Source organism: Lycorma delicatula, chromosome 1 (genome assembly GCF_047948215.1).
Source record: "Lycorma delicatula isolate Av1 chromosome 1, ASM4794821v1, whole genome shotgun sequence".
Taxonomy (NCBI): Eukaryota; Metazoa; Arthropoda; class Insecta; order Hemiptera; family Fulgoridae; genus Lycorma; species Lycorma delicatula.
Genome location: NC_134455.1, coordinates 9,602,515 through 9,622,489, shown reverse-complemented (window position 1 = coordinate 9,622,489; position 19,975 = coordinate 9,602,515). Strand labels below are relative to the sequence as shown.

The 19,975-nt window shown below is 31.7% G+C and overlaps 1 protein-coding gene across 1 annotated transcript; it reads left to right on the top strand.

The window, feature by feature from the left end:
* The first annotated feature begins 12,142 nt into the window (after positions 1-12,142).
* Positions 12,143-14,571, top strand: LOC142322259 (putative RNA-binding protein 46). Its single transcript, XM_075361544.1, has 2 exons — positions 12,143-12,893; positions 14,359-14,571. The coding sequence occupies exons 1-2, from the start codon at positions 12,240-12,242 to the stop codon at positions 14,569-14,571; spliced, it is 867 nt and encodes a 288-aa protein (XP_075217659.1). The 5' UTR covers positions 12,143-12,239.
* The last annotated feature ends 5,404 nt before the right edge of the window (positions 14,572-19,975 follow it).

The window sequence follows — 19,975 nt, the reverse complement described above, 5'->3', positions numbered from 1 at the left end:
AAAAATTCTAGAAACTAGTTTTTAGATATTCACATGAAGATTATACACAAAACATTAATAAAATTTAATGTTACCCCATTTTAACCCTTTAAAATTGAATTTCAAAAAAGTCCTTTCTTGTCATCAATTTAACCTTCAGTAAATTTGCTTGGCGTTAATTATGAATCAGTCATGACATTCTGTTTTTATATATAGTTGGCCCTCGATAATCTGACATTGTTTAGTCTGACACCTCCAGTAATCCGATACTTTTTGTCTAACTGCAGAAGCAATTTGTGTAATATCACAATTTTTTGTTTACTTCCTACTTTTATGCACACCATCACAACTCATAAAACAGTGAGTTACCATAGCACTCAGCCATGGTTAAAACACATCATATTCACCACTCAGGTGAATATGATGTTTTAATTGAGTAGGCTGTGATTACATGGAATACACTTATATTCTACGAATTGTACAGTACCAGGGTGTGCAGACAGCATTTAACTTGTTACAATATCTTACTACACGTCTCAGTATCACATGATCATGTGCCAGGTTTAGTTGTCTTATTCATTTTAATGTGTCTAGTTTTCCATATCTTAAACAGTATCTGAACTTCATTATTTTAGTTTGAAGACTTGAAACCACAAAAATGTAAGTACATCACGTTAAGTTTATTTCAAAAAGCAGAAATTCTTTCTTAAAAGGATTGACAAAGATGAAAAAATTGGTGGTGACATAGGTTTACTGGACAGAATTGGACATGCAATGATTTATAACTTGCAAAAAAATATAAAAATTTGTAAAAGATAATGTCAGTGGTAAAAGTGATCCTTAGGATGTTGTGCTTGATCTTGCACAAGCATGGGGTAAGATTCCTGCCAAAACAATGGTGTGTGTATCAAGTGGGCTAAAGAAAATGAAGTGACAGCTGCTGATATTTTAACATTAAAATGTTTGCGAGAAAATAATTTTGAACTGTCCATTAAAGCAAAAACTTCTGACCAGTATTTTTCTTTTGAGTATGCAGTTAATTATATTATTGTTATTTTCTTAATCAAATTACAACAGTTATTCAAATTAATAAATATTTATGAAAGTACAAAACATTTTCTGTTGGTTATTTTATTGAAATTAAGATAATTCCAGTAATCTGACAGCAGGGCTGCCCGATATGTGTCAGATTATCAAGAGCCTACTGTATATAAATTTTAATTATATTTAGACATTATTTAACTAATTATATTTTAATGTCAATATTATTGACATTATTCAACCAGTTATAAAATAATAAAATCAAGCTATTTATATATTGTTATATAAGTAATACATTATATATATATATATATATATATATATATATATATAATTTTATTTAATAGATCAACCCTAAGTACAGAATAATTGAAATAGGATGACTTACCTTATTTCATTACACAAACAAAAGCGCTTTTGTGAACTTGATTCGCATCATCAGTTGCGAATTCATACATATATATCACAAAATTGCAATCCATGATAACATATTACTTCTCACTTGTAAATGTTAAAAATATTTTAAAAACAATTAAATTTTATTAAACATTTTTAAATGTTTAATAAACATTAAATTTAACTTATCACACTTCAAAATCGTATGTAAAATTTTTAAAACTTTTTTTAATTTAAAAAAAATTATAATCAAAAAAGATATAAAAACATAAAATATAAGAAAATTGTTTAAAATTATAAAGATTTTTTTTTCTTTCAATCATTTGACTGGCTTGATGCAGCTCTCCAAAATTTCCTACCTAATGCTAGTCATTTCATTTCGGTATACACCCTACATCCTACATCCCTAACAATTTGTTTTACATACTCCAAACGTTGCCTGTCTGCACAATTTTTCTCTTCTACCTGTCCCTCCAATTTTAAAGGGACTAATCCAGGATGCCTTAATATGTGGCATATAAGTCTGTCTCCTTCTTTAACTATATTTTTCCAAATGCTTCTTTCATCATCAATCTGCCGCAACAACTCTTCATTTGTCACTTTATCCACCCATCTGATTTTTAACATTCTCCTATAGCACTACATTTCAAAAGCTTCTAATCTTTTCTTCTCCAATTGTCCAAGTTTCACTTCCATATAAAGCTACGCAGTAAACATACTTTCAAAAATGTTTCCCTGATGTTTAAATTAATTTTTTATGTAAACAAATTATGTTTCTGACTGAAGGTTTATTTCGCCTGTGCTATTCGGCATTTTATATTGTTCCTGCTTCATCCATCTTTAGTAATTCTACTTCCTAACTAGCAATATTCTTCTACCACCATAATCTTTTCTCTTCTTATTTTTACATTCAGTAGTCCATCTTAATCATTTCTAATACTTTTCATTACTTTCATTTTGTTCTTGTTTATTTTCATGTGGTAGTTCTTGCATAGGACTTCGTCCATGCCATTCATCATTTCTTCTAAAACTTTTTTACTCGGCTAGAATTACTACATCATCAGCAAATCATAGCATCTTTATCTTTTCACCTGGTACTGTTACTCCGGATCTAAATTGTTCTTTAACATCATTAACTGCTAGTTTCATGTAAAGATTAAAAAGTAACGCAGTTAGGGAACATCCTTGTCTGGCTCCCTTTCATATTACGGCTTCTTTCTTATGTTCTTCGATTATTACTGGTGCTGTTTGGTTCCTGTACATGTTAGCAATTGTTCTTCTATCTCTGTATTTGAACCCTAATTTTTTTAAAATGCTGAACATTTTATTCCAGTCTACGTTATCGAATGCCTTTTCTAGGTCTATAAACGCCAAGTACGTTGGTTTGTTTTTCTTTAATCTTCCTTCTACTATTAATCTGAGCGCTAAAATTGCTTCCCCTGTTCCTGTACTTTTCCTGAAACCAAATTGGTCTTCTCCTAACACTTACACTCTCCTCTCAATTCTTCTGTACAGAATTCTGGTTAAGATTTTTCATGTATGACTAGTTAAGCTGATTGCTCTTTATTCTTCACATTTATCTTCTCCTGCTTTCTTTGGTATCATGCCTATAACACTCTTTTTGAAGTCTGATGGAACTTCCCCTTTTTTGTAAATATTACACACCAGTTTGTATAATCTATCTGTCGCTTCCTCACCTGCACTGCGCAGTAATCCTGCAGTAATTCGGTCTATTCCAGGAGCCTTTCTGCCATTCAAATCTTTTAATGCTCTCTTAAATTCAGATCTCAGTATTGTTTCTCCCCTTTCATTCTCCTCGACTTCCTCTTCCTCCTCTATAACACCATTTTCTAACTCATTTCCTTCGTATAACTCTTCAATATATTCCACCCACCTATTGACATTTACTTTCGTGTTATAAATCGGTGTAACATCTTTGATTAACACATTATTAGATTTTAATTTATGTACCACAAAATTTTCTTTTATCTTTCCTGTATACTCCGTCTATTTTACCAATGTTCATTTCACTTTCCACTTCTGATTAATCCACTCTTCTTTTGCTAGTTTGAACTTACTGTTTATAGTATTTCTTAATTGTCGTAAGTTCCTTGTACTTACTTCATCACTAATATTCTTATATTTTCTATGTTGATCCATCAGCTGCATTATATACTCTGACATCAAGGTTTTCTACCAGTTCTCTTTGTTCCGCCTAAGTTCCTTTCTGCTGATTTAAGAATTACCTTTTTAACATTCTCCCATTCTTCTTCTATATTTTCTACCTTATCTTTTTTACTCAGACCTCTTGCAATGTTCTCCTCAAAAATAAAAAATCTTTCCTTCCTCTTCCTCAAGCTTCTCTAAATTCCACCGACTCATCTGACACCTTTTGTTCAGGTTTTTAAACCCTACATTTCATTATCATTAAATTATGGTTGCTCTGCTTCAGGGTAAGCTTTGCAGTCGACAAGTTGATTTCTAAACCCACCGGGTTGGTCTAGTGGTGAACGCGTCTTCCCAAATCAGCTGAATACTAGAGCGTGAATATTGGTGTTCTTTGGTGGTTGGGTTTCAATTAAACACACATTTCAGGAATGGTCGAACTGAGAATGTACAAGACTACACTTCATTTACACTCATACATATCCTCATTCATCCGCTGAAGAATTATTTAAACGGTAGTTACCGGAGGCTAAACAGGAAAAAGGAAGAAAGAGTTGATTTCTAAATCTTTGCTTAACCATGATATAATCTATCTGATACCTTACAATATCACATGGTTTTTTCCATGTGTATATTCTTCTATTATGATTTTTAAACTGGGTGTTGGCAAATTGGAATGGAGGAGGTGGTGTTACAACCGGTAGCATCACAAAGTGGGTGTCTTCCTCTTATGGGGTTGGGATGGGTGTTGGCAATAACTAAATTATACTTTGTGCAAAACTCTATAAATCAGTCCCCTCTCTCATTCCTTTTGCCCAGCCCACATTCACCCACAATATTTCCTTCCTTGCCTTTTCCAATCTCCAAGTATTGTTAGATTTTCAACCTCCTTTTATGTGTTTAATTGCTTCATCAATTAATACACACTATCTCATCATCATCACAGGCCCTTGTAAGCATATAGATGTCAACAATCGTTGGATTAGGTTCTGATTTAATCCTTATTTCAATGATTCTGTCACTGTGCATTTTGAAATGCTCTACTCTCTTCCCTATCTTCTTAATCATGAAACCTACTCCTGCCTGCCCTTTATTTGAAGCTGTGTTAATTATTTTAAAATCACCTGATCAAAAGTTCTCTTCCCACCTAACCTTGCTAATTCCTACATCTACATTTAATCTATTCATTTCCCTCTTTAAATTTTCTAACCTACCAACTTTTTTTAGACTTCTAACATTACACGCTCCGACTCATAGAATGTTATTTTTTTAATTTTCTGGTGACCCCTTTCTTAATAGATCCTACCCGAAGATCTGAACGGGGCACTAGTTTACCTCCAGAATATTTTATCAAGGAAGGCGCCTCTGTCTTTGTTACTACAGAGTGTTACATTTTCTTGGGAAAAAAGCAGCTGTAGTTTTTCATTGCTTTCAGCTCTGTGCAGAACTCAGAAAATTGAGTGTTGTTGATATGGCTGTTGTTGATAAGTCCTGACGTACGCCCTTAACAACTACTGAAAAAGCTGCTGCCCTCTTTCAGGAATCATTCCTTATTCTGGCTCTCAACAAATACCTCCGATATGGTTGCACTTTTGGTCCAGCTACTCTGTATCACTGAGCACTCAAGCCCCCTCACCATTGGCAAGGTCTCATGATTCATAGAGGGAGTTATAAAGATTAATCAATTAAAATCATTTAAGTAAAAATTAAAATGTAAAAATATAATTAAAACCAAGGTAAAAATTAAAACTTTTAAAGTAAAAACAAAAATTTAAGCAAAGCAAAATCATGTGCCAGCCATTTCACTTAATTTACTCTACTCAATAAATAAATATATATATATTGAAATTATTTTAAGAGTAACATTTATTGCAGAACGGTGTGCAAAAATATTAAACATCAAATTTTTTTAAAAATTTAATGAGAAATCAACAATAATAAGAATGTTCATTCAGGAAAGATTTACTAAACTTTTCATTGATTACTGGTTTAAAAATGTAAAATAAAGATTTCACAAGAGTTATCCAGAGGGCATTTTGAATTATTATCCTATACATGTAGGCAGTTGCCACTGTATAAGTACATGGTTTTAGTTTATTCATTGACAAATCACAAAAATTCATCTTACAAGTTGTTTATATTCATGGTTTAATTCAGCATTAAATATCATCAAGTTAATCAAATGGTACTTCGGTTAATAAATATGCTTGTAATTGTGTTACATGAATTATAGTGAAATTTATCATTAGATTTGTGAGTTTATGGAGTATAATAGTACCATAAGTGATAGTATGGAAGAAAATGGATCTGGTTGTTTAATATACTGAAAGAACGTGCCCAATGACTCTCAAAGTGGAAAACCATGTGAATGTTGATGTGATGTACAGGATCAGTGATAAAGTTTCTACGGAGCCAACTTCCCAATTTGTTCCAGCCTTTGTTTCTTAAAATCTTATGATCTATTATACTTAATGAGATTGTCTTACATATTTAAATTAATGAAATATATGTACACACTGGGTGCCCAGGATGCTTTAATATTTCTGTTACATTACTTAAAAAAGACAAGATCATACCCATTGCACATCATACCTGAATCTAAATAACAGACATCATGTTATGGTAAGATACCACCTCATAAAGAATAAAGAAATTCAAGCAATCTCATAAGAATCATTTTTGAAAAATTCTGGTGTGCATTCTAATGCTTGAATTCACACCCTGAAACTCAGCAGTGTATTCTGCTGTTTTTTGTAAAACTAAATGCCACCCTAAGTCCACATGGGATGTTGAGTTCTGATATTCTGTTACTTAGTATTAATGCCTGTTTGAACTGTGCAGTTGTTATTTAAAATATCATCATCATCATTTGGATGAGCACAAATAGTTCAACCTCCACAATGACCTGACTTTAGTATGTGGTTACTTGCATTCTTCCATATACAAGTATTTAGATGTGTCATTTTTTCTTTGTAATTTATAGTTCATTAATTTTTATTTAACAATAATTGCTTAATTCCATGGGGAAGTCAGAGATGACTAGTTAGTACTGACTGGTGATGGAATGGTATCTTTTTATTTATATTAGTATGAATGGATTGATTTTTTTCTTTAAATTATATTGCATTTTATTAATGTATCTATTTCTATACACTTTATTATTCATCTTTCACAATTAACTGAATTCATGATTAACTGAAGATCTGTGACTTCCTACCAAAACATAACACTTATTTAAAGTTGAATTTAATCTGTATTGTTATGTTTTATTTCATTCATGTCAGTTTTATAGTATTTTAGGTTATTAAGGAGTAAAATTCAACCTGGAAAGTTAGTAAGTGGATCTTGATGCCACTTGGCTAGAACTTGATAAATACTTAAAAAAGGATGATATAATTTCCTTAAAACCCACCTTTTGACTGTAACTTAGTTTATTTTTCTCTTTATTTATATGTATGTTTAGCTTTTTGATATGAACTAAGAGGTATCCAGTCATGTGTGTCTTACTGCTGTTTTTTTGAAAATTAAATGATATTCTAAAATGACTTCTGATCTATTCCTAAAATGTGTTTTTATCCAACACCAGATAAGTTATCTGGTATTTGCTTAATTTGGTTTTCTACTAATATGTATTGACTCAGTTCTTGGTTTTAATGTATGTAATAAATAATACACATCATTAACTTAAAAGTACGTCTCTATTTTTTTTTTTTTTTTTTTTTTTTTTTTTTGTAAACTGTTGCTTGTGGTTTGATAATGAAATGGCAATTAATTTAAAAAAAAGCCAAATCTAAGCTGGGAATAGCTTATTGACCTCCTTAACAAGTTAGTTCAATCACTGCTTATTGCTCTCCTTTGGTTTATTCAGCTCTTTTCTGCTACCTCCTTTATAAAAAATTTAATACAACTTCATTATATTCGTTCAGCTCTGCATCATCAATCTCTGAACTTCATGACACTCCTTCCTGTTAAGGCGAATATCCTCACTGCACCAATATGCCAGAGTATAGTTCCTGCCGACATATCGCCGCAGTAGCACATTGTCACAAGTCGCGGATAAACTGCACAAGCTGATCCACTTTTTCTCCACGCATGTTCATCACATTAATCTCTGTCAAAAATAGAGACCCAAGAAAAACTTGCTTGTCAAATTGTTTTATGCTCCAATCTGATGAGCTTGAACTGCGATCTCCTTTACTCATCTCATAAACTAGCTTCTTAAAGATAACTTTGTGATTGCTAACTTTAAAACTTTCTCATACTCTTCACTCCCTTATTCGGCCTGCCAGACTGTCATTAACAAAGGTTAGGTCGACAATGGAACCCATCTCCCCTGGATCATTCCTCTAGAAAGTATAAGTCTACCCCTTATTGATTAATGCTAACTCAAGCTTTGAGAAAATGTCGAAGAATATCCATCCGTTCACCTACTGCTCCACTTCGCACCTATGCATTAAAGTAACCATAGATTTTGGCTACCTGGTGCTGCCTTATATCTCTAGTTAGTCTAAGTAATATTGTCTCTGTCCAATCTCTATCTACATGGATGAGACAAAGCTGTTGTAAAAATGATTGTTTATACAAGCTCCAGCATATCCTTTTTAGTGGAACACTGTACAATTGAGTATGAGCATGAATTTTAATTGCAGCTTTACCATCCTCCACAGACACCCATCCATATTGTTGCTGTAGATCATAGGGTTCCAATATAAGAATCATCTGCATCCAGCACATACACATACTGCAACATCATTTCGGGAGCCAACTGGTAGTTAAGGCTGGACTGGAATATCTTCATGATTTATTTAGTTATCTCCTCTCTTCCCGGAGTTTCTCTTGTTCACTTGGTCGCTTCTTCCAATGCTGTAGTGTAGATTCCTGGTACGATGTGCCTCCACAACAAATATGAGATATTTACTGATGCTACGGCACTCTGTATGTGCACGGCACTACCTGTGCGCTGGCTAGCCACAATTGAAACAATTAGCTCGGTCTACAATTCTGCTGAATGCCCTTCATCAAAGCGATGGTCAGAACTCAACAACTACTAGCATAAGTAACCAGGCCAACCTTAATCATCTTCTGAGATGGTACACTGGCTTGGATGAACGCCATTTTAGCAATAACCACTCTCGAGCCCCATAGCCGGCTCTAATCGTCACAAATTTGAAGCCCTTCGGCTGTTTGTTTAACACTACTTCCAGACTTTCCTTGATTTCAGCTTCAGTACATCCATTTGAAGGTTCCGGATTCTGATCGCCGATAATCTTTGTTTAGGTGCAATTTTGATATCTTTTAAACTGACCTTCCTAAAGCTATATGTTTTCTCCTTATCTTCACGAATCCTAATTTCCAAGTTGTAGCACGCAGCCTTGCATATTGATAAAATCTCAGTGTTGGTTCCAACCTCTCACTCCAAATTTAACTGTTTTAAATAATTCTGCACAAGAGACCTTAACATTCACTATCAATGTTTCTGGTTTTGGTTCTTCACTATTACTGACCACGTCGCTCGTCAAGGAGGAATATTTCCCTGGAAAGCTGATATAATACTTATTGCCATTTTTACGCCCCTCACATTTCAATAACTTCCATACTGGTATAGCAGGAGCTGCTTCACAGACTTCTTCTTGGAGTTCACCAATTTTTACCTTTTTACTACTTTTGATTCTGGAAAACGTCTTGATCATCTTCCTCTCAATTCCAGCACCCTCAATGGAGTACTTGTAGATTACATGGATCTTGCTTTTGATACTAGCCTCTTCTGGCATTTCTTCACTAACAAGTTCTGCTCTTAATGCAGCAGTTAGTACATTCGTAGTCTTCATCGCCATCCTGCCTAATAGCTATACCATCTGAGGATGACGACATGCTAGCAAGTTCTAAATTCACAATCGTCCTTCGGACATTTTGCTCAAGTTAACAACTCTATCGATCCTCCCCAATTTCTTGACTTCATTAACCATAACAGTGTATTTATATACCTTCTTCAGAGATTGCTTATGAATCAATCTTGCTAGCTCCTTGTTCGTTAGCATATCAGCTAGAGAATGTGAATTATTGAACCTTTTTTTTATTTTTTTTTGAAGTGGGATGGGGCTAATGACCAAAGTAGTCGATGCCCCTAAAAACCTCAAAAAAAAAAAAATAATAATAATAATAATAAACAGAGATTATATACAAAACAGAATTTAAAGTAATCGTCAGGATTTATTCACAGGTAGATAAATAATGAAAACCAGAATTCAGTCCCATTGACAACAGACATAGCATAACCGTTGGTCTTAACACTTTTAACCACTAGCGTTATATTAACAACAATACAAGTATAAAGTTCTTTTACGGCAATTACCGTTGCTGTTCACAAATAAAATACCCTAACAATTTATGAATGAAATTTAGTACATTATCTCTTTCACTCATAGTCTTACAGTAACTCACTGAACCATTTCTTGTTTTTGTGTACTGGAATTATTTGTGACGTCACTTTAATCGCATCGAATTTAATTCAACAATAAATTCGTTCCTTTGGTGACCTCCTCGCATAATACTCTCGCTGACTGACATCTCCCAGAACTCACATCTCGCGACTGACATCATACGTCCTGCTTAGACTCATTTCGCACAACTCACATCGAAAACCCTCCTCATAGAACTGATTTTTAACTGCTCTTCCCCGGTGTATTTATACTCCTATCCTCTTTACCTGAAGGACCGGACCCAACTCGAAGCGTGAGAATGATCGACCGCCCTCACATTTTTCCATGAAATCCAAACCTTGGTCCAATAACTCTTCTCACGGAAAGACATCTGTTTACATGTGTCAGTGGGCAATATACAAAAGACGATTGTTAAATGGGGACCTGTTACCTTTATTAAAAGGCTTCTTTTAGCCTCTTTCTGGATTCCTCCCTTTATTATATTTTCCATTACTTTCTTTTTAATTGGAAAGAATCCGTTGCTCAGGTCCGTTGTACCGGTCTTGTTACAGTATATATGGGTAAATATATGAATATACCTATAGGATATACATAATGATATGTATTTTTGTAGTAGAAATAACAAAGATGGACCGCTGAATGTGAAAATAGGAGGAGAAAAGATTATGGCGGTAGAAGAATTTTGTTATTTGGGAAGTAAAATTACTAAAGATGGACGAAGCAGGAGCGATATAAAATGCCGAATAGCACAAGCTAAACGAGCCTTCAGTATGAAATATAATTTCTTTACATCAAAAATTAATTTAAATGTTAGGAAAAGATTTTTGAAAGTGTATGTTTGGAGTGTCGCTTTATATGGAAGTGAAACTTGGACAATCGAAGTATCTGAGAAGAAAAGATTAGAAGCTTTTGAAATGTGGTGCTATAGGAGAATGTTAAAAATCAGATGGGTGGATAAAGTGACAAATGAAGAGATATTGCGGCAAATAGATGAAGAAAGAAGCATTTGGAAAAATATAGTTAAAAGAAGAGACAGACTTATAGGCCACATACTAAGGCATCCTGGAATAGTTGCTTTAATATTGGAAGGACAGGTAGAAGGGAAAAATTGTGTAGGCAGGCCACGTTTGGAGTATGTAAAACAAATTGTTGGGGATGTAGGATGTAGAGGGTATACTGAAATGAAACGACTAGCACTAGATAGGGAATCTTAGAGAGCTGCATCAAACCAGTCAAATGACTGAAGACAAAAAAAAAAAAAAAATGTATTTTTATGTAAAAATAGTCTTCAACGAAAACTAAAGTATATTAAAACATTCTACTAGTTTTGTTAGCGATTTTTTCCGATTATGCACATGCATTTTATATATTTACCAATCTTTTCTCTACTCAACCGGATTGAATCAATGATTATTTTTATATTTGTAAATGAAGTTCCTGGTGATCCAGTTCAAAATTTTTTTAATAACTGCATCAATAATAAAAAAGTCATTTTTGTGAACGCTTTGTCGGTCTATCCTTATTTTACATAAAAATAAATTGAAGCAATAGGAAAAAATCTAAAGCCTATGCCTATGTAGGCTAAACTAAGTTGTTTTTATTTTGGACTGACTTCTAAAAGTTTAAATTAATTCTAAAACGATTTATAAGTTTATTATTTTTATTTTTTGGTTTGTTTTTTTAAGTCGGCTTTATTATCCATTATTCTAGCTTAATTTTATTTACTTTGTTTATGCTCATTACTTTCGGCGATAATATTAAAATAAAATATTAACCCTTGCAAGAACAAATACAAAATTTATAATAAAACTATTTTTTGTTTAATTTACACATTCGGTTTCAGTAAGACGACTAAAATGCCTTTATTTTTAAATTCATTTTTTTATTAAAAAATATTTATCTCTGTATTTCATGACGAATGGAAACAAATATTTAAAAAGACTGAAGCAAATGGTTAGTTCGAAAACACTACGGCGAATCGGGTGGTAGGTTTAAACTGCAGAGGGTGATATTACGTAAGAAGTTTAAAAAGAAAGTAGGGGAAGTTTGCTTGCTTCGAGAGGGGAAGTTTGCTTGCGCCGAGAGGGGAAGTTACACTCAATCATAACATACGACTGGCCGGCCGTTAGTTATCCCTTAGAGGAGCGCTTGTCTTACTACGTAGCGTTAGTCGTTATTAACAAGTAAGTATCACTTGATATTTTATTAGAAGTAATAATGAGTTTTGAAGATAAGCTATTGGAAAATCAGTTAAAATTAAACAGATTTTTAGCCGAAACAGATTACAAAATTAAACAAGTTAACGGTTGCAGAATTCTGGAAATGCCAGAAAATATTAACCGTTCGCAAATTGAAAGTGGATCCGAAATTTTTGTTACTAATTTACCTGAACTTGTTTTCGAGGACACTCTTCTACCGATGTTTAGTTCAGTCGGGAAAGTTTATAAACTTAGATTGATGTTGTGCTTCAGTGGGGCAAATAAAGGTTACTGCTATGTTCAATACATGAATTCGGAAGAAGCATCTCGCGCAGTAGCCGAATTAAACGGCGTAGCGATAGAAGATAGATATCTGTCAGTGAAAAAGTCGATAAATAATTGCCGTCTGTTTTTCCAAAACTTACCGGTAGAAGTGAGCCGAGAAGAAATTGAACGTGAATTTAGGGCTGCTTTACCTGAAGCGATGAATATATTTGTTTTTGCTGATCCCAAGGATCCACATAAAAACAGAGGATTTATTTTTGTTGAATTCGAGACTCATAGAAGTGCAGCTCTAGCCAGACGAAAGTACTGCAAGGGGTTGAAGATGTTCGACCGTAACATAATCGTCGGATGGGCTGTACCAGAAAAACAAATGGATGATGTGTCACAGGCAAGTAAATTTATTTTATAGTAATTTAACTTGTTCCTATTTCTTAAATGTTCTAGGTACTTAAGTGAATGCTTTGTCCTTTTTTAAAATTAATTAAAATTATGTCTAAATGAATTCAAGCGACATTTTATGAAAGATGTGATAAGCTTACATGTTTACATGTAAACAAACTTATATGTTTGCAATTTACAAGTAGCTTAATGTTTGCTGGTGTTATAAAGTTATAAAAGGTAAGTCAACATGTTTGCTGGTGTTATAAAAGGTAAGTCAACTGCATAGTTATGCTACATTATATACTATATATTCTTGGAAACTAAATGATGAACTTGTAAATGAATGAAACTAAGGTAAAGAGAACAAAAAATGCACTTCATTCAAATACAAGTGAAGGAGGATTAAACTATATTTATGGTGTTTCATGGAATGTTCAAGGTTAATTTTTGTGATATGTTTTATGAGTACTGATAAGATATATGATTTCAAAATTATAGCTAAGAAGGCTATTTCAGAAGTAGCTTCAGTTTTACTGTGTTTGTAGAACTTATGTATAACGGTAGAAATTCAATAGCATTAACTACTTCACTTTTAAATTCATTAGTATCATTCATAGGATGGCATATTTCATAAAACCTAAATGCAGTTTGATACTACAATTTAAACACTGAAAGGACAACAAGAAATGACTTGAAGCCTGCTAGTTAAGAATTTACATACCAAACTATTTGACTAAATATTATGTAAATGCTACTCAGTTATTAATATTATGATAGACAGGCCATATTTTGAAATTAATTATTAATTTATACCTAAATGATGGATCTTATGTGGAATTAAAACAGGCTGTTTATTAGTTATATGCTATGAAAGTATTCTGAATTTAGAGGCTGATATAAAATATTTTTATTCCATGTGTTTAGTTCTTACTATAAACATTTAACAACAGTATTTACTGATTGAAGTTGTAGAGAAGGGATTCAAGGTTCATTTCTCATGGGATTCATTTTAGAATATATTTATTGGACATATCAAGCATTTTGTTTAGAGTAGGCATGAAATGTATAATAATATAATTATATATTGATATATTGTATCATTACAGAAATATCAGTATTCTAAATTACCATATAAGTTATTGATTACAGTGAAGAATGTCTGCAATCCTCAGATCTTTTAGCTAAAATTTTAGTAGAGAGTAGATGAAGTATAAGGTACCAAATAAAATTTAAGTACAACATAATGAGCAATGATGTGTACTAAATTTGTTCTAAATCTACAGCAAACTTAGATTCAGTTAAATAAACAGACTATAATGGACATTTTGCATCTAATTTTGAATTTATCAAAACTTTGCTGACTTGGTGTGAAAAAATTGACAAAATGGTAAGTTTTCTTCTGTTAGATTTAAAAAAAATATAAATACATTTAAGAACGATAATATAATATAATTATGTATTGTTTGTTGAAGGCTACTGATCTATTCATACGTTGCATTCCTCCTGATGTGTTTGAAAATGATATTCGCAAAGAAATTGAGAAGTATTTAATACCTAAACCTTTTTTTAAAGTCAAGAAAATAAAAGATTTTGGATTTATTCACTTTGATGATCATAAAAATGCAGAGAAAGTTTTGAAGATCACTAGAAAAGGCAAGTCTTATTCAATATCTTCTTTACTTTAATAATCTTAGTATAATTTCTTTAGTAAATTATGTCTGTAATAATTGAATTTTACAACAATAATCATGTTTAACTGATTAAATGTGTAAGTTCTATTTTAATTTGACCACTTGGGATTTTATGTGTTTGCAATGCAGTTATGCCCAAACTATTTTCCAAATTTTGTGAAATTTTGCAGCAAGCTTTCTTATGACTGGGTGGATAATTTGTAAATATGAAAGATAAAAATTTTTCAAAAATTTTATACTTCAAGGTAGCTGCCGGTATAGCTGTTGGGAAGTGTATTGACTCGAATTTTAGCCCTTGGTCATTGAATTACTCCTGTGTGGGTGTTCTTTTTACATACACTTTTTAAATATTATTATTAACTTTATTATACACCCTGTAATAAAAAAAGTTAAAAAATAAGATTAAAAATTATAAATAAAAAGAAGAAAAAAATGGGTATGAAATGGAAATGCTTTTATAACAGCCATTAATCAGTAATGGCTGGTGCCCTAAAAAATTGTTACTTATAATACTGCTAATACAGTAAGATTACTTTTTGATACAAAATTAAGGGCTACCATTGTCAATTATAACTAAAGCTCTATTTTGTACTTTATTTTAATTTTCACTTTGGTAATTAAAGATTTCTTGTAGAAACTATTTAATTAAATTCAGAAAAATCTCTGTTCACTGAACCAATATTACTACTACAATTAGTAGTAGTAGTAGAAGGTCAATCACTGTATTCTATGTAACAAAATGGGAGCATACCAGCTGCCAAGTAGTCATAATTCTATCATTACTTGTAACAAGAACAAGTTTTCAAGGATCTGACATGCAGTTCTCAGAACTGTTAGATAATTAATTCTTTTAACCTGGGTTTTGCCATTTATTTAATGATGATTGTCACATAACACGATATCAATGTAAATAATTACTCTTATTTTTTAAGTAATTTGGTCTTGATGTTAAAACTTTGTATAGTTTAGTAATATCTTATTTCATCTTTGATGTTTCAAAATTAATAAACTTATTTTTTATTACTTTGTTTCTGGGATATTAAAATTCTCATAAGTTACAAGCTCATAGATGTTTTTTTCAAATTTATACAGGCATATTATTATTAACTTGAGCAGAAAGATAAGGTTACCTTGTAAAATAGTCTATACTGCCTAAATTCTCCACTTGGACTAGCCATCGCCATTTGACCTAATGTCATACTGAATAATGAAAGATTAAATTAGAGTTGATAGATGAAGACAGGAAGTGTAAAAATGCAAAAGATAATGAAGACTGAGAATCTGATCGCATAAAGATAAAATGAAATTAAAAATGAATAGAAAGTGCAAAGTAGCGAAGAAAGATGTAATAATGTAGTGAAAAGTAAGACCCTGGAAAAGAAATAGCATGTAGAAAAAAAACTTAGAGAAAAGGAGCCAAAATAAAATGGTATTACAGATGCGAATGAATTCTTTGTTATACAAAGTGTGATATTAAATAAAGAGACTAATGCTGTAAAATATTTTATTTTAAATTTATATATATTTAGTTATTATTCCCTTCAATATACACCCCTCCTCTAACCCTATAATGCTCCAAGCAAATTTTCCATTGTTTGAAACGATGCTGGAAGTCTTTCTTTTGTGAGCTCTTTCAAAACATGTACTGTTTTTTCTTTTACAGCTTCAACGGTCTGAAATCTTGTTCCTTTTAATGCAGATTTGACCTTTGGGAATAGATAAAAGTCACATGGTGCCAAGTCAGGGGATTAAGGCAGGTGGTCTAACACTGGGATGTTATACTTGGCTAGAAAGGTCTTGACAGACAATTCAGTCTGAGTCGGTGCGTTGTCCTGATGAAGAACCCATGACTTGTTCTTTCACATTTCGGGTTGGTTTTTTCTTATTTTTTCATGGAGTTTAGCAAGGACCTCAAGGTAGTAATGTTAATTAATAGTTTGACCTTCAGGAATCCAGTAAAGGTACACAATCCCATGAATATCAAAAAAATCAATCATCATCGCTTTGAATTTTGATTTGCTCATGCCTTCTAATGCATGGATTGATGCTTAGTTTCTATTTATTTCTATTTCTGTTGGATCATAAGTAAAAAACCAATTTTCATCATATGTTATCACTCTTTCCAGAAGTTTGGGTTATTTTCAATGGCATTTAAAGTGTCAGAACAAACATTTTCACAAGCTTCTTTTTGTTTGATTGTGAGAATTTTAGGCATCATTTTCACACACACTTTTTGCATGTTAAAATTGTTATGTAAAATTTGTCTTATGCATTCTTTGTCAATTCCTACAGTTTCAGAAATCGCACAAACATTTAACAAATGGTCAGATTGGATCAGATTACCAATTTTTTCAATATTTTTATCTGTTTTTGAAATGGAGGGGCAACCTGGGCAAACATCATCTTCAACTTCTTGGTCATCTTGGAAATGTTTAAACCACTCAAAAACCCACGTATGTGATAAACATTCATTGCCATAATACTTTTTTTAATAAAAGATAATTTTCAGTAGTGGTTTTTCCAAGTTTCATATGAAATTTCATTAGTTCTAATAAAATACTTATTTTTTTGGCAAAACAAAAAACAAATGTTATCCAAATGAAGGCCACGGCCAGACTAATATGTCTACAGAAACTGGAGTGGCAACAATCAAAAGAAAAGGTTTCACGCTACATAGCTGTCAGTTGTATGAATTTGGTGCGTGCGCAGTTCTTCTGTAGCAGCATTAGCCTTGTTATTTAATAGCCACACTTCGTATAGTTAAGAAAGACTAAAAACCTGGCAGCAATAATTAGAAGCTTTGTCGTGGAGAAAAACGTTTTTGATTAAACACTATAAGAAGAAAAAAAAAGAATTAAGATAATCCCAGGAAAGATTCTACAGTGAGCACAAAATACCATAGCACAAGTAGTGTAATTGTAATCATAGATGAAGAATAAAGCAGTAGGAAATGATGATATATCATCTGATTTAATATATTATAACAGAAGTAGGACTGAATAAACATTACACATCAGCATGGAAAATTTAAAAAACTGGGAAATATCCTAGATATTAAAAGGAGTGTACTTGTTACCAAACTGAAGTAAGCAGTTGTTTATCTTACTGAAGTAAGGTAAATGTGACAGAAAGAAGCATAATGAAAAATTATAAATTAAGATAGAGGAACATAATAAACTAGAAGTGTGGTCAAAGTTTTTTGTTAGGTGATAAAATTCCAAAATAAAGGCAGGCGTAACAGATTACTACAAGCAAGTAGAACTTTTATGAAAAACAAAATCTGCCAACATAAAATATATGCCTAAGAATTTGAAAGAAAACTTGACAATGACAGTATTGCACACATTTCATGATAGTGAACCATTGGGAATAGGAAAAACAGAAAGGAAAAGAATAAAGGCTTTTGAAATATGATATCACAGGAGAATGCTGAAAATTACAAGGGTCAAGAAGATTCAGAATAAGAAATATTGAGATGAGTAGGGGAGAGAAACTTGCAGTAGAATCTTGTAGATACAAACAAGATTTTTGGGTAATACCCAAAAACCAAGATTTTTTCTATATGCTACTTCCTCTTTTTCACAGTCTTACTTTTCTCTACCTTATTACGCTTTTCTTTGCTACTTTGCACTTTCTTTTCATTTCTAATATTTATGTGATCAGATTTCTTTTTGGGTAATTAAGACACTCTGGTTTAGTTAATTTCTTAATCCCTTACCCATTATTACAGGTGAATAATTTTTCCAGTGCTGCTGTCTAATTCCTATTTATTTAAATATTTAATAGCTATAAGTTTTTTCAATTTGTTTTCTTAATAATTATGATAATAGTTTTGGTAGAAATGTAGCACTTTTAGAAGATTCTCTTGGTATTTACGATGGGATATCTGAAAATTTCTCAGTCTGACCAAAAAAGAAAAGGCCATGACAAAATTTATTGCACATGCTCACTCTGATTTTATCACAGTTGTTACATTGTTCTCCAATCTTCCCCAAAAAAGTATGTTCATTGAAATACAATACAATACAATACTACTTCGAAATCATATTCAAATGATTAAATAATGTCCTCACTTTCATATTGTTTTTAAAGTTTGGAATTAGAAAACAATCTAGATGGATCCCCATTATATACTCATCATGGGGGATAATTTAACCATAATCTAACTATACTTCATATAGTCCATTCTGATAGTGATATAATAATACATTATATAGATCATGTTAGGATTGAGCAATTAGTTGTAAGATATAAATAAATGTAATTTAAATAAAATCTGATTGGACTAAGATATTTAATACCTTCAAGTTAATACTTGAGGATATTAAATATAAAAAGTAACTACAAAAAATTCACAATTTAGAATACATTATTGAGAAATTACTTGAGCACATGTTATGAACATGTAGAATGGGACAAAGAAAATTCTGGCTTTTTAAAAAAATGTTTAATTTTTATCGTTCAAAAATTCAACAGAGTAATATTATCTCTGCAGAAAAAAGTTATAATTTAAATAAATTTGTAGAAAGTTAAATTTATTAAAATTATTTTAAAATAAATTTAATTTTTAAGTGGATCAGTAATTTATTAAAAATGGGAGGGGAAACATAAGGACAAGCATTTTAATTCTCTAAATAACATTAAGCTCTATGGTCTTTAATATTGCAGGCCTCATTTCTGTCAAATATGTTCTTCTCAGATGCAATAGTTTTTAGTCTGTAAATAGTGTTTAAATAAAATTTTCCAAATCTCAAATTCATCAAAACATCTTAGCAGTCTTGAGTGTAGATGCATTGATCTGAAAAAAAGAGTTTACACAATTTTCCAGGCTGTTATCTTTCACTACCCCTTTCAAAATAGCTGAGAATTAATGCTGGATTTTAAATTAACTGATTTTGTCACTGGAATGCAAACAATTTGCATCCACTTGACTACTAGCTTGTGTTTGTTATGCAGTTTATGAATTTTAAACCCACCTCATTTCCTAGATATCTGTAGTTTTTCAGCAGCTATTTTAGATTCTCTGTATTTATATTTATGTTTTCCAAACATTGGTAAAGAAAAAAATCAAGTGACCGCTTTTAACCATGTTGTCCCATATGATGAAGTGTGATAATACTTTTTAAATTTTAAATTTACATTCCGGTAGTTTGGAAAATGTGTTTCAAGATTTTTTAACAGCTAAATTCATATTTTAAGAGTTATGTAGTCTTTTAAAAGAGGTTCTCTATATTTTTTTAATCATTGTTGTGACATATCTTAATTTGATCATCCTGATAGTAGTTTGTAAGCCCAAAGTTCCTGTTGCCTTTTATTAATTCAACATTAAAAATAGTGTTTTTAAAAATTATTTAAGGTTGTGTGCTTTTTAAATGACAAAGGTAACCAAATTTTATAC